Here is a 14717-nt window from a genome sequence, read left to right as displayed (position 1 = left end):
AAAAAGAGAGAAATAGAAAGAGGGAAAAGGAAAAAGGGAGAAACAGGTAGAGGGAAAAAAAATGAAGTGATAACCTAACAAAAAAGCTTTTCAAGAAAATATACAGCAGAAACTGAAACTGTCAGAGAGTGAGAGAGCGAGACTGAGAGACTGAGAGAGAGAGAGAGAGAGAGAGAGAGAGAGACTGAGAGAGGAGGGGGTGTGTAGAGGGGAGGGGAGGGAGGGAGGGAGAGAGAGAGCGAGAGGGAAGAAGGGTGTGATCGTAAACGCACCACCCTCTCTCCCCCCTGCATGTGTCACTAGCCGCTGGAGTCCCCTCTCTCACACAGAATATAAAAAAGTTGGGCAAAGTCTGCCGCGTCTTCAAAGCTCCGAGGCGAACGCGACGACTCTCCCCCCCTCTGGAAGTAACGCAGACACGCAGAAGACACCCCGCGCCTCCTCCTCTTCCTCCTCCTCCTCCTCCTCCTGCTCCTCTCCTGCTCCTCCCGTCAGCCCCGTTCACACCGGCGGACCGCGCTCAGGATGTGGGCGCTGATTTTTGGGGTCACTTTCGGATTACTGGCCTCCTGCAGGACAGCCTCGGCTCAAGGTGAGCGCCCCACGCTCCTCGCCTCTCCCTCTCTCTCTCTCTCTGCCTCTCTCCCTCTCTCTCTCGCACACACGCGCTCTCTTTCAGCGTCTCGTCCGGCTGGCAAGTTCCTTTCTTTGTTTTTTACGACGTCTCGCAGCCAGCGCGTCGGGGTCTGGCGGGAGTCTGGTCCGAGCTGAGCGTGTGTGAGCGTGTGCGTGTGTGTGTGTGTGTGTGTGTGTGTGTGTCTGTGACTGTAAAAATGATTAGGCAGTGAAAGTGGGCAGCCATGCCGGCTGAAGAATGAATGAGCGTCCGATGGCGGTCGTGGTGGTAACGGCGTGTTCGGGCGCAGACTGGGGGGGGGGTGTTCCAGTCCGCTGCAGACGCCGGAGTCTGGCAGAACAGACACAAAGGAGGGAGAGAAGGAGAGAGGGAGAGAGGGAGAGAGGGAGCGAGGGAGAGAATGAGAGAAAGGGGGAAGATGAGTTGCTGTCGTGTACCCGGGATTTTTTTTGCCGGCACCTGACGCGATACGCTCTGTCTGGTTTTTAATTGTCTGGCTTGGTCAGGAGAAGCGGCTGAAACTCTTTCTCTGCTGCGTGTCTCTCCGCCTCGCCGAGAGACCGTGCTTCTGCCTCGTGGTCATGCCCGAGCACAAAGAAAAGTCATCATTCAACCTTTTCTCTCCCTCCCTCTCTCCTTCTCTCTCCTTCTCTCCCTCCCTTCCCCATCTCTATTCCCTCTGTTACTTTATATACCTCTTTGTCTTCACATCTGTCTGTCTTGTTCTTGCTCTTTCTTTGTCTGTCTGTCTGTCTGCCTGTCTGCCTGTCTGTCTCTCTCCCCCTCTCTCTCTCTCTCTCACTCTCCCTCTCTCTATCACTCTCTCTCACTCTCTCTATAGAGGGAGATGTGTGCTGACTCAAACAGGTTGGGGTTTGTCTCTCTCTCTCTCTCTCTCTCTCTCTCTCTCTCCCTCCGGGTGGGGAGGAGAGAGGGGCTTGTCGTTGGGCTGTGGCTCTTTGCCAAAGCCTCCCCCAAATGCAGCTGTAAATCTACAGGGTTTAAATGCAAAGAAGGGGGATAGTGTGTGTGTGTGTGTGTGTGTGTATGTGTGGTGTGTATGCAGATGGCTAAGGTGAGGAGTTTTTGTGGGGAGAGCAGCCATTTAATATACCCCTTGTTGTCTTACTTGTGTTGGCCTTGGTAGTTTAACCCTGAAGTCGTCAGTCTGGCTCTGAGCTGGTATCGAGAGAGGCGTCAGTGGCAGATGAAAATACATGGCAGAAGGTTGTCTGCGCTCTCCTTAAACATAAACTAATTGGATGTTCAGCCTCTAGATAGGTTATGCAAATGTAAAAAAGGCCTTTGAACCTGAGAGTGAAGATTTCGTCCCTGAAGCGCAGAATCATATCCAGAACTGGGCATAGTTTGAAAGTAGACAGGGATAATTATAATTGGGTTTATTCAAAGTGTTACTTGGGCAAGCAAATATCACAACCAATCAGCAGCCTGAGTGGGTAGCTGAGGGGAACTTGGAAACCCTCTCGAAACCTCGCTCTGCGCACCTGGAGCGCGCTGTCCGCCCCTGCTCTCTCTCTCAGGGCTGCGGACGTCTCCCGTTCAGAAAAGAGGCCACCCAGGTCCCCGCTCAGGTTACTGCAAACAGGACGAGCCGAGGGGGCCGTGTTCACGGGGGGGGGGGCTTTAGTCGGCTGCTCCTCGGTGTGCTTAGGACAACTCGGCCGGATCCGGTGCGCCTCGCCGTCGAAAAAGCCGATCGCGGCACGCGGACAAAGCGCCAGTCAGAAGGCCTGCGGACGCCTCCTGCTGCGATTGGCCGGAGGGTTTCTGACTCTCCGTCTGATTGGGCCTTGCGCTCCAGCTCCGCATGCGATTGGTCGGGCGGTTGCGTTTCAAGGTGCCTACTGGACGGGGGGGGGGGGGGGGGGGGGGGGGTGGGGATGAATAGAAGGACTCACGCCAGGACTGCTGGAGCGAGGGGAACCTGCGATCCGACCAGCCTGCGCACGTGCACACTACAGGGCCCCCAACACCACACCACACCCCCCCCCCCCCCGCCCCCCCGCTCCCTGGAGCTGCTCTGACGGAATTCCTAAAATCCTGTCATCTCCCCTCCCTCACTCCTGAGTTTCAGTACTGCCACCATCCCTGGGGTTAACAATACCGGCACCAACCCACCCCCCCCACCCCCAACAACCACCCCCCACCGCCCTACACCCAACCACCTCTGTATTTAAATGGATCTAGCTTTAAAAAAAAAAAAAAAAAACCTGCTCGCTTTTCATGGCTACTGTATTACCCAGATTTCCAGTGAAGCTATCAATTTCGCTTTAAACCCTTTTAATGCACGCTTCCTGCTCCCCCCCCCCACACCCCCCACACCCCCCACACCCCCCACACCCCGCCCTCCACTGCAGCCGCCTCCTGGGTATATACACAGAGGTCTTTGTGGCCCTGGTATAGCCGTTCCAAAGGGCACATTAATGCGCTCGGACCGGCAGGGGCACCGACGGCCTGAGCAAACTGAGGGCTGAAAAAGCAGCACGATCCCTATCAGCCGGCACAGGAAACCGTCGCCGGGTTGTTTTCGTAATGCTCCGCGTCGAAAACACACTACGGCGATGATGGGAGAGATTTCCTTTTGTCATCTTCAAAATTCTAAAAAAAAGGAAAAGAAAAAAGAAACGGTTTAAACTTCAAAAAAACAAAAAAAAAAAAGGAAAGAAAAATCTAGCGTGAGACGTGAGTGAGAATGGGGCGGGGGGGGGAAAAAGGGGAAGCAGTTTGCCTCAGGGCTCTGAGGAACAGGCGCAGGGGGAACACAGAGATCCCCAGGTGGTCACGGGCGGGTGGGCGGGCGCGTCTCGCTTTTCGGGTGCCCCGCCCACCCGGGAGCTGCCGCGCGCGTCTCCGCGACGGCGCGCACGGCAACCGTGTGCCCGGCAACAGTGCCTACGGCAACGCGGCGCAGGGGCTCCGGGGCGGGGGGTAAACAGGGGGGCGGGGGCGCCCAGCGCGCCCCGGCTGGGCCCGTCAGAAACGTTATCGCGCTCGCCACAGACCAGCGGCCCCGGCAGTCCGAACAAAAGCCCGGTGCCCGTCAGGGCTGTTTATGATCGGAAACTGAAACGGTCCGTGGAACGCTCGACTGCCGCTGACAAATTGAAGCCGTTTCTTTTTTTTTTTTCTTTTTTTTTTTTCTCTATATTCCGCTTTGTTCCTTTCTCTCTTTTGTCGCTTGCTTTTCTTACGTACCCTCTTTTTTCTCTTTCAGTCGCTTCCAGGCAGGTCACGTTGATTGAGAAACAAAAAAGTCGCTAAAAGCGACGGCTATAACTTGTCTGGAAGCCCAGGACCGAGCGAACTCGCCGTTTGACTGAACAAAGGTTTACATACAACGGGCCGAAAAGCCCAGACCAGTCCAGCGTGCTTTTCACAGTGTCTAAGAGAGTTATTCTGGCCTGGGCAGGGGTGTCTGCTAATGTCACCATAGAGAGAAAGAGAGAGAGAGAGTGTGTGTGAGTGTGTGGCAGGTTGGGGTGAGTGTGTGTGTGTGTGTTTGAGTGTGTGGCAGGTTGGGGTGAGTGTGAGGCAGGGTGGGGTGTGTGTGTGTGTGAGTGTGCGTGAGTGTGTGTGAGTGAATGTGTGTGTGTGAGTGTGTGTGTGTGTGTGTGTGTGTGTGTGAGGCAGGGTGGGGTGAGTGTGTGTGTGTGTTTGAATGTGCGGCAGGTTGGGGTGAGTGTGTGTGAGTGTGTGAGGCAGGGTGGGGTGTGTGTGTGTGTGAGTGTGTGTGAGTGAATGTGTGTGTGTGTGAGTGTGTGTGAGTGAATGTGAATGTGTGTGTGTGTGTGTGTGTGAGTGTGTGTGAGTGAATGTGTGTGTGTGTGTGTGTGTGTGTGTGTGAGGCAGGGTGGGGTGAGTGGGGTCAGTAGCAGTAGTGGGGTCAGTAGCAGTAGAGAGGGTGACTGTGTGAACAGTTGGCTCTTCCTGGCACCCTTCCTCCTGTCTCTCTGCCCGTGGTCCGAGCCCATCGGCGGTTTCACACGGGGGTCCGGCGGACTTCATTAATCCCCAATACCAGTGTGTTCTAGCGGAAGGGCTACAGACTGCCGTGGTGTCTGGGACTGGTAAACGCTGCATTCAGTCCTCCCCGTTCTGCGATCCGTGCCTTTCAGGTTCCAGCGTGAAGGTCACTCAGACCCTGGCTGTGTCCTGTGCAACACGCAGGGATAAACAACACCAGCTTTCATGTCTTCTCTTGAGCGGGAAAGGCAGATGTTCTTCTTTTTTTTATACTGTCTTTCTTTCTTTCATTCATTCATTCTTTTTTTTCTGGGTCTATTCTCATGAGTGTCGCTGACTTTCCTAAAATTCCTTTCCTGCATTTTTTATGACTTGCGGTTTTTACAACGATTAGCGCAGCAGTCATCGAGATCCTTTGCCCAATAATTTGTTGGCAGTTTGCATTTGTTTGTTTTTTGTGCAGAAGGAAACAGTACCGTGTTTGTTAGCCTCTCTCCGCCTCAGTTGGCTTCCCGAGGCTATTTCAGTGAAGTGAAACACAAGAGGGCCATGATTTGAGTGAAATTAAACACCGGGCCTTATCTGACATAGGCCCTGTGGAGAGGGCGATCTGACCGTGATTGTAAAATGCAAATATACGCCGTGCTCGATGGTGTGAAATCAGGATTTCTGTGAGAAGAACATACAGAAAACAGCAGATCAACACAAGACTTCTGTGCTCGCACTTCTTAGATCAGGCCTTGGTCTTGAGAAGGGCCTGTTCTCTGGAACTTAACGCTTTCTGATGAGTGCCAGTAACTCCCTCAGCGGTTTTCACGCTGGCCCACTTCCGTAGCGTTTACAAGCCCGACACAGCCCAAAGGCCATGTCTGTCTGACATAAAACTCCTACTGAGGATCAGAGAACCATGGCAATCAACTCAAACTTGAGCTGTTTTCTTAGGATAGAAAGCCAAACACGGCTGGCTTCAGGCAACCCCTGCACACAGCACAAACTTTGGTAAAGGCCTCTAATATAGTCAGCGCATAACACAAATCAAAATTAGAAACGCAACGTGACCGACTGGTTTCAACCACACAGGGTCCTCATCAGGGTGTGGTAAAAGGGTGTGAACCTGCCTACACGGGCGTGATTGTCTGTAACCAACATGTCAGATCAGATTAAAATGAGTAGACACTCCCAGGTTTAAACATACCGCACATCCGTAAGGCAGAATCCGGATAGTCATTAAAAAAACGAATTTCTTCATTCAATCCTGGATATACCATGCATTCAATTCGCTATATCCGGGATTGAAGACACAAATAGTTTTCTCTGTGCTGGAGTTCCCCCAGACGGTCACCACCTCTCCTAGACAACACAATTTTTGTTTGCGCTTCAGTTCAGCCTCGACAACGTCTCCGGCCAGTGTGAGGAGAACGCTTTGTGACTATTCAGTGAGTTATGGGTGTGAGCGTGGCACACGGAGAGAATGAGCAGATGACTTGAGCAAACGTTGCCCAAAAGCCCCTTCGCTTGTGTGACAGAGGAGTCATGAGGCTGCGCCCTGGGGCTCCCGGGCCGGCTTGTGATCCATCAGTCGGTCAGACATCAGCGGGCTGTTTTCCACACAACCTCGTGACCGTCAGTTTCCGCGGCAACAGTGTTTGTGCAAACAACAAGCCCACAGCAGAGATGGGCGTACACTTCCCAGATGACTCTGGGGCCCTTTTTGTCTAAAGTGTGAAGTTAAATGTGATATCAGTGCACCGCAGGTCTTAATTTAACACTGTGGGCATCAAAATAAACAGAATGTGGGTGTCCATGTGGGTCTCTCGCTGAAAAAGTATTAAAATAACACTTCTGATTGCGTTGATCAGAGGGTTGAATCTTAACACTAACCCAAGGGTTGAATTTCTATACTTAATATATACTTGACTAACTTGACTTAGAGTTCAAAGTAATTCACTATATGTTTAACCTTTTAAAACCGATGATGGAAATCTGTGTGATATTCTCCTTTTCAAAAACGTCAATCTTGCTTGGGTTAAACTCCCTGACTTCAAGTGCTTGGAAATGTTCTTGTGTTCTTCTGTCTTCCATTTACTATCCGCAACTAACTTTCCAGCCTTAGCTCAAATTCATGAGACACAAAAACTTGAGGTTTCACAGAAATGTGGAAATAAAATGAAATAGAAATAGGGTATTTGCAATACACAGAATGCAGAGCAGAGCACATTTAACACCCACATTTAACTCTTGATCTGGTGTGATTTTAACAAAGGTCATGATTATATTATCTTAAATTTAGCACTCACACATTTTTTCCCACAATACCAATAATTGAATGCATTGGGAGTTTGCTGCGCGCTGCTTATGAGAGATCTCTCCGGAAGATAGTTGGTGATGTGTACATCTACCCAGTTAAACACAGTCATCTGACTTTGCTCTCTAAAGTGCATCAGAGAAAGGCCTTGGGCAGACATAACTCCCCTTTGGGTCTGTCTTCCTTATGCAGTCATGTGCAGTCGTGCGAAACATGAAACATTAAACAGAGGATGAAGGTGTAATTCGCTGAAATGAAGAAGTGGTGATAAAAAACAAGACGGGACATATTCGAGGGCGGTCACATGACGCATGACGTTCAGGGTGTGGCTCTGTGTGCTTCTGGGGTTTTGGTCAAAGGTACAATATGTGAATATATCATTAGCCACTCGGGTCTACACCCAAAAATTATGAGGTGTGTGTGTGTGTGTGTGTGTGTGTGTGTGTGCATTTCCCTTTGTTCAGAAATGAAGTTTGATGAGTTCAGCCGACACAACTTGACAAACTATGTGAAGTAAAATGTTTTAATTTCAAATGTTCTTTCGGTCAAAACAGCTCAAGCATATGTTTATTGAATCCATTGTATTGTCATTCTATGATGAGGGTTAGGGTTAGGGCTGAGACCTTCAGGGATGGAGGTGAGGATCGGGGTCAGGGACTGTGGGAAGGGCTCTCACCCATATCCTGCCCCCGTGGAGTCACATGACTCAAAGCTGCTCCAAACAGCCACCATGAAAAAGTGCTGAAGGTGTGAAACGCGAGCTGGTGTGGATTCTTTTTTCATCTGTTTTTGTGTGGAGAAGCAACCTTATCCTGGTTTAATGCCGTTGTATGACACCCTCACATGTCCCAGACCCGTAGCATCAAGAACAAAGCTGCCTGCTTATGCAACAGATTGAGATTTCAAACAGGTTTAATAAACTCTTAATAGCCAAATGTTTTAAATTCATATTTATCCTCACTTTAGAAGGACTAAGCCTTAATGTATTACTGCTCACAAGAAGGCCAGGCAGCTGGTAATGACCCCTTAACGTTCTCCTTAGGAGACGTATTCAAACTGTATCACTCTTAAAAGGTACAGTCATTGCCTCTGGTGATCATCTGACTTCAGAGTTGCACCGGGCATTAGAGAAATTCTCCACTCTCGGAAAAAAAAGGGTTCTCCGGCTTGTCTCCGTGAATCTTTTATTTTGGAGGGCGTACGGATATGGTCAATTGAATGGCTCACCTGGAGTGTTCACCGATGAAGAGGAGCCTGTGTTTATCGCACCGATTGGCGAACACACTGTTCTCGCTGCGACGTGGAAAAGCGGTGGGAAAATGCACTGCTGATAAACATCAGTGTGGCCAGTCCCACTGTGAACACTGTAGCCTCGCTCCCGCGGCACAGAACCCTTGACCTTTGACCTCTCATTCCAACGACGAGAGCGGGTTTTACAGTACTTCCGTTTGATTGACAGAGCAAGGTGACAAAGGTGCAGCAAAATGTCCGTATTAGCGATGCAACCTCAGGAAACGGCTCGGTTTTCAACCGCTTCTCAAAGCAGCAACAACAACAAAGATATGGCATGACAGTTATCTTGAAAAAGAAAGCAGGATTACACAAAGTCCATGAGTATGTGTCTACAGGAGAGTGGTGTGTCAGCTCAAAAGGGCAAAATAAACAGCCTGATAAGCATCACCTGGATGTCAATGGTGTTAGAATGAAATAAATGTAAATATTTAATTGTTTAAGGACAGTAATCAGATGTAGATGGCCTTGCCTTATACCTTGAAGAACTGTTGAAAACCTTCCCGAATGTTTTAAAATCAGATTTCACTGCAATGACACCCAACAGGATCTTTATGTCCTGAAGCAAAAAAAAAAATCAGTGAATTTCAGTACAACTATTCCAAAAGCTTAAAGTCCATTTACTCCAAAAAGAGAGGTCATTGTACAAAGACATCAGTACGGGCTGCACGTTTGGGGATCATTTTAAATTCAGTCACAGGAACATTTTCAGTTGAAGAATGACTTCCGATAAAGAAACATTTTCTGTTAAGATCACAGAACCCGGCAACCCCCTTCCTGTTGACGAAAGGTAGAACCTGCCAGAGACACTGTTTAGCCAGCATAAGAACATTTATGCTGAACATTTAGCCAGCATAAAAACCTATTTGCTTGTTTAAAAAGCAAACATACTTTGTAGCCTGTAATCATGCTGTGTACACATGCACACATATTGGCCTACACACATGTGCTCAGACACATATGCACACCCTGGTACTGTATGTACGCACACACACATACACAAACACACACCTAACCTCCTGTATATCTCCTCTTAGTCTCTGGGTAGATCCTCCATTTTGGGGCTCCTGAGTGGCATGTATAAAATGGACACCAAAAGCACTGGTTCCCAGAGATCTGCCTCACCCCTTTCTGATAAACTTTCTGATAAAACCAGCGGTGAGAACATGTGTCGATATCCAGTCCTCTGGCTGCTTGTATTGTAGCTAAGTACTTTAATTGTAATGGTTTTAATTATAATTAAAATGAGCAGTGCCTGGCTCCATGCACACTGGAAGATGATTAGAATCAGTGCTCTTAAAAACAGAAGGAGCGATGAAACAGTCTTACATTTGTGAATAGGCATTCGAAACTCGAGAAATCAAAAGGAAAGATGTGTGCAAATGGCATTTAACTAAAATGAATGATGCACGCAATTCTGGTAAAGTACCTTTAACGAGCCAGCATTCAAATTAAAACATGTGCATTATGCCAATAGTCTGAACAAAGAAATAAAGACGTAAAATAGCTGGAAAACGATTTTGTTCGTACAGGAATTAAATGAATACAAATTGCCCTAATCAGGAACAACTTTCAGCAGTGAGCCATTTATAATCAGTGCACATGCAAAATCTTGTTTTGTTTTTTTCAGAGTAGTACAAAAAATGTAAGAGTTAAAGATGAGGCGGAACAAGGGATGAATGGGTAACTTTGAGGAAGTAGAGGCCTGTGCGTCCGCAGGAGGTATGAGGAGTGTTTTAGGCACATGCATGATAGGCTGATGAGGTCAGTAACATCCGTAGATTCATCAGCCAGCAGCAGAAAGAAGGATTTCCTGTTTTACAAGCACCCGAGCCAGTTTCATGAAGCCGCTATTGGTTTAACGCATTGTCTAACAAAGGCAGGCTGGGTGAAAACGATCGAGATGCCAGCCAAAGATGTCGGGTTGGACCTTCAAAGCATTTATCCATCAGATTTAGCTTTGTAAGGGTCATTGGGGTTTTCCCTCATGATCTGTATACCCAACACATTCTTTCCTAATCATCGTAAATATTTGCTGGATGTTCTTTCAGGAAACATTTTTCAAGCCCAGTTAGCTACTGTATATTAACAAAAAAAAGGAAACAATTGTTTGTTTATGGATGAATATTGCCTTTGCAGCCTGGAACATGGATGGGACAGGGTATTTAGTCTTACCATTACTAAATGATATATTAACTCAGTTATTGATTATTGATCATTTATTAGTGATTAGCTAGTTCTGTTGCTTAGTTAAAGAAATCACTTTTGTTGATTTTAAAATTGAGCTAAAAGCAAGAAGTATGCAAGAATGTTTGTAAAACCCATCCCTCTCTCTCCCCCTTTTTATGTCAATTAGTACATTCCCGGTCCTGCAGCTATGCTGGAGTGTTCCATGTGGAGGGGAGTGACCGCTACTCCCTGACGTTTGAGCAGGCCCAGGACCTGTGTGAAAGCCTTAGTGCTGTTCTAGCCAGCGACGAGCAGGTGAAGAACGCCCACGCCAAAGGCCTGGAGACATGCAGGTGAGAGAAACCGCCTGGGAGACTGGCCAGTGAGATGTATGATGCATGGAGGTGTGGCTATTGCTTGCTCTTCCACACCTGGGTCAAATATGTCATTGTTTTGGATTCAAATACGTCTCTGTGCTCGACTGATCTTGCCTGTTGCTGTTGAGCAAACCGAGAGCACAAGAAGGCGGGGCTTGCACTTTTTGAGAGTATTTCATAGGTTCCAATACACCAAACAAGCCGATACCATCTGATTATAAACAACACAATGTGTCATCTAACATTGCGACACTTACAAATCTTGCCTTTTTCCAATGTTCATGCTGCTTACATTAAAGAGATGTACTGCACTACATTTTTACTGTCATAGAACTCGTAAAGAGTGCAACCAGAAGATTCACAATGTTTCAGACACTATGATTGCCGCTATGTCACTCTACGTAGACCACCTGCTGCTTTGCCTCAGTAAATATCCAACTGCAGGTTGCAATCTTATGCAACCTCCGTAAATAAGTCAGCATCGACGAGGACCTCGTCTAAGTGAGAACTATAATGTTTCACTGAAAATACCTGTATTTTTGCATTTCGTTTCTATTATAGATATGGCTGGATCAACAGTGGGAACACAACTATATTACGGCACAACCCTCACATCAAATGTGCAAACAATCTCACCGGAATAATCTTCCACGTGGATAAGCTGGACCAGGCTTACGACGCCTACTGCTTCGATACGTCAGGTGAGTGCTGGTGTGCGGCTGGCGGTTTTTCACCGACCTGTGGCTCTTGACCTTCGACCTCAAATGCAAAGTTTACACACGTTTAATGTTTACACAAGTTTAATGTTTACAGACAGAGCTGTGTCTGTTCTTTAAAGGTAAAAGGTAAAGTTTACACACGTTTAATGTTTACGCATGTTTAATGTTTACGCACAGAGCTGTGTCTGTTCTTTAAAGGTCAAACATAAAGTTTACTCATGTTTAAAGTTTATACACATTTGATGTTTACGCACAGGGCTGCGTCTGTTCTTTAAAGGTCAAACGTAAAGTTTACACACGTTCAATGTTTACACACATTTAATGTTTAAACACGTTTAATGTTGACACATGTTTAATGTTTACGCACAGAGCTGCGTCTGTTCTTTAAAGGTCAAATATAAAGTTTACACACGTTTAATGTTTACACATGTTTAATGTTTAAACATGTTTAATGTTTACGCATGTTTAATGTTTACACACATTTAATGTTTACGCACAGAGCTGCATTTGTTCTTTAAAGGTCAAATGTAAAGTTTACACACATTTAATGTTAACGCACATTTAATGTATACACACGTTTAATGTTTACGCATGTTTAATGTTTACCCACGTTTAATGTTTTTTACGCACGTATGTTTTTTACGCCCTTTGACGGCCATATTACTCGTTAAAGTGTGTTTCTGTGTGTTTTTCAGTAGACTTCACTGCAAACATTCAGTTTTCACCTCTCCATTTGCAGAAATAGCACAATGCTGAGCACAATTGGTGCGCTCATTAACATGTTTATACTATTAATTAATTATAATTAATTCCAAAATGTTTAATGTATTAAAATGTTATGACGTAATTATTGTAATTTATTATTTTAATATTACACAATTTTGACGAACCTTTTGGACTTCGTTTGAGAATCTTTCTCCGTCTTGTGACAGATAAATCGGACGTGAACTGCAAGGAACAGGTCAAAGCTCCAGAACCCCTCCCTATAGATGACAAAGATGGTAAATAATCAGCTTTTCTGCCCTTTCTCTTTCCCAAACCTTGCTTCACCCACTTCATACTGTAGACCCACACATAGAAACCACACTTTATTAGGTAGACCTGTACACCAGGAGCAGAATAATAAATTAAAAGTCTAATAAATACCTAATAAAGTGCTCACTGAGTGTATATTCAATAGGCAACCGAAGAAGAATGAAGAGATTATTGTTTGTCGAATTGCAGGCGCCCAATCGTATCTTTCTTTTTTTTACCACTGCGAGTCTTGCCTCTCTCTCTCTATACACCCCCCCCCCCCCCCAAAAAAAAAAAATAGTTTTGCTTTAGCTTTTAACTTAAATGATAAAAAAGTTTCTTAAACTTGTTTTTGAGGAAGCTGTGCAGACAAGACGAGGCAGACTCCGCAGTGACAGACAGAGAGGGGGGAATCCACACATGCATCATTCACAGAGCTGTCCGTGACAGGCAGGTGCAGGGGGAGAGGAGACACATGTCCCATGATTCACTGCAGCGTGTGGGGTTGGGGAGAGGGGGCCGGCATTGTGTTACAGAACATGGGACATAGTCATGCAATCTGCCGCACCTTTCCCCAGACAATGCCAGGTGTTCGCTCACCTGTGTGCGGAATGATCTCACCTGTATCCAGCCCCGCCCCCACCCGCCAGTTCCCAGGCAGAGAGGGGCATGTTCCCGCTTTGTTTTTGGGGGCCCAGAGCAGGACATACCACACAGGAACACTGCCTTTTAATAAGCCTGACAGGAGAGACCATCCTTCAACGAAAAAAAGTCATCAAAAGATTTTCAGTAGTGTATGGTCTGGTCCGTTCCCTGTTCTTCTGATCAACGCTGCCCAGACATGAATTTAATATCTCCTTTTCATGCCATGGTTTGCAACCCAAAGTGGGTTCACATGCCTTTGCCCTATCTTAATACCGCATGCATGGATTATGAATAATATAATACTTTTATTCAAATAATATGAACAATAACCCGTTTGCTGGGTCCACTGTGTAAGCAGGTCACACACTGTAAAGATCTGCACCCAGCTGGTCCAGAGAAGCCCACAGGACTGTTATCTGAGAGCGTGGCCATGCCAGGTTACTGAGAGCACTGGTCCCTCGTTGATGGGCTGTTCCTCTTTTTAAAACAATGAAAACACCAAGTGAAACCCTATCGGGTGCGTCTCCTAACACAAATAAAGAGAGAGAGAGCTTTTATTTTACAAAATTAACCCAAGATTTTCTCACAGATTTCATATGTACAGTATGGCAGGACAGAGAGCACGATGTTCTGTTTTTCCAACAACGCCGCTCTTCTGATGTCTGTTAGTCCAACCAGCTTCTGATCTTATCAACTCTAGGATGAGTAATTTAGGCATGAGAACCCTTATCACGAGAAACAACAGAGCAAAGGCATATCTTACACCACAGATCTGACACTGCAGGTAAAAACAATGGGAGGCTTTTTCTCAGTGTGACTCTGTCCACTGTGCAGTTGCTGTAAGATTGAAGCTTCCGCTGAAAATATGTGCGATTACAAGCAGCGACCGAGAAAACACAAACAGTCGCGGCAGCCATTTTGTCAGCTATTGTGGTGCGTTAACGCGTGTGTTCTGGCCCGGTGCCGTAGCCCTCGCCGATGAGCCCATGGACGAGGATTTGGGCGAGGAGGCCGCGACGGACGCGCCCGCGGCCGCGGAGCCCGCCCCGGAGGGCACGGCGGGACCGGCGGTGGACGGGGCGGCCCCGGAGCAGCCCGACGACCCGCCGGCCGAGTCCCCCGCGGAGCCGGACCCCGCGCCGGCCGAGGCGCCCGCCGAAGACGACGCAGAACCCGGAGAACCCGCAGAACCGGCCGAGGCCGGGGAGGCCGCGGAGGCCGGGGAGCCCGTAGACGCCGGGGAGCCCGCCCCGGCGGACCCCAGCGTCGCGCCCGCCCCCCCGGCGGAGGACGACCCGGCCGCGGCGGCGGTTCCGGAAGATTCCGAGGCGGCGCCCAAGGAGGAAGGGGCGGAGGAAGGGGCGGAGTCGGAGGACCCGGCCCCCGGAGAGGACGCCCCTGCCGAGCCAGCGGAGGGGGAGGAGACACCAGCAGAGGGGGAAGAGACACCAGCAGAGGGGGAAGAGACACCAGCAGAGGGGGAAGAGACACCAGCGGAAGGGGCGGAGACACCAGCAGAGGGGGAAGAGACACCAGCAGAAGGGGCGGAGACACCAGCAGAGGGAGAAGAGACGCCA

At 48.0% G+C, this 14717-nt stretch overlaps 1 protein-coding gene across 1 annotated transcript in view; it reads left to right on the top strand.

Annotated features, from left to right (window-relative positions):
• Positions 1-228: 228 nt before the first annotated feature.
• Positions 229-14717, top strand: part of cd44b (CD44 molecule (Indian blood group) b) — an 18683-nt gene continuing 4194 nt past the window's right edge. Inside the window, exons 1-5 of the mRNA XM_061222505.1 lie at positions 229-592; positions 10573-10738; positions 11324-11463; positions 12414-12482; positions 14110-14717. The exon at positions 14110-14717 is cut by the window's right edge and continues 202 nt beyond it. Of these exons, the coding sequence (XP_061078489.1) occupies positions 526-592; positions 10573-10738; positions 11324-11463; positions 12414-12482; positions 14110-14717 (1050 nt within the window). The 5' untranslated portion in view covers positions 229-525. The remainder of the gene's footprint in view (positions 593-10572; positions 10739-11323; positions 11464-12413; positions 12483-14109) is intronic.

This window comes from Conger conger, chromosome 15 (genome assembly GCF_963514075.1).
Source record: "Conger conger chromosome 15, fConCon1.1, whole genome shotgun sequence".
In the NCBI taxonomy this organism is placed as follows: domain Eukaryota; kingdom Metazoa; phylum Chordata; class Actinopteri; order Anguilliformes; family Congridae; genus Conger; species Conger conger.
Note: the sequence above shows the minus strand (reverse complement) of the source record. Positions and strands in the feature narration are given on the sequence as shown.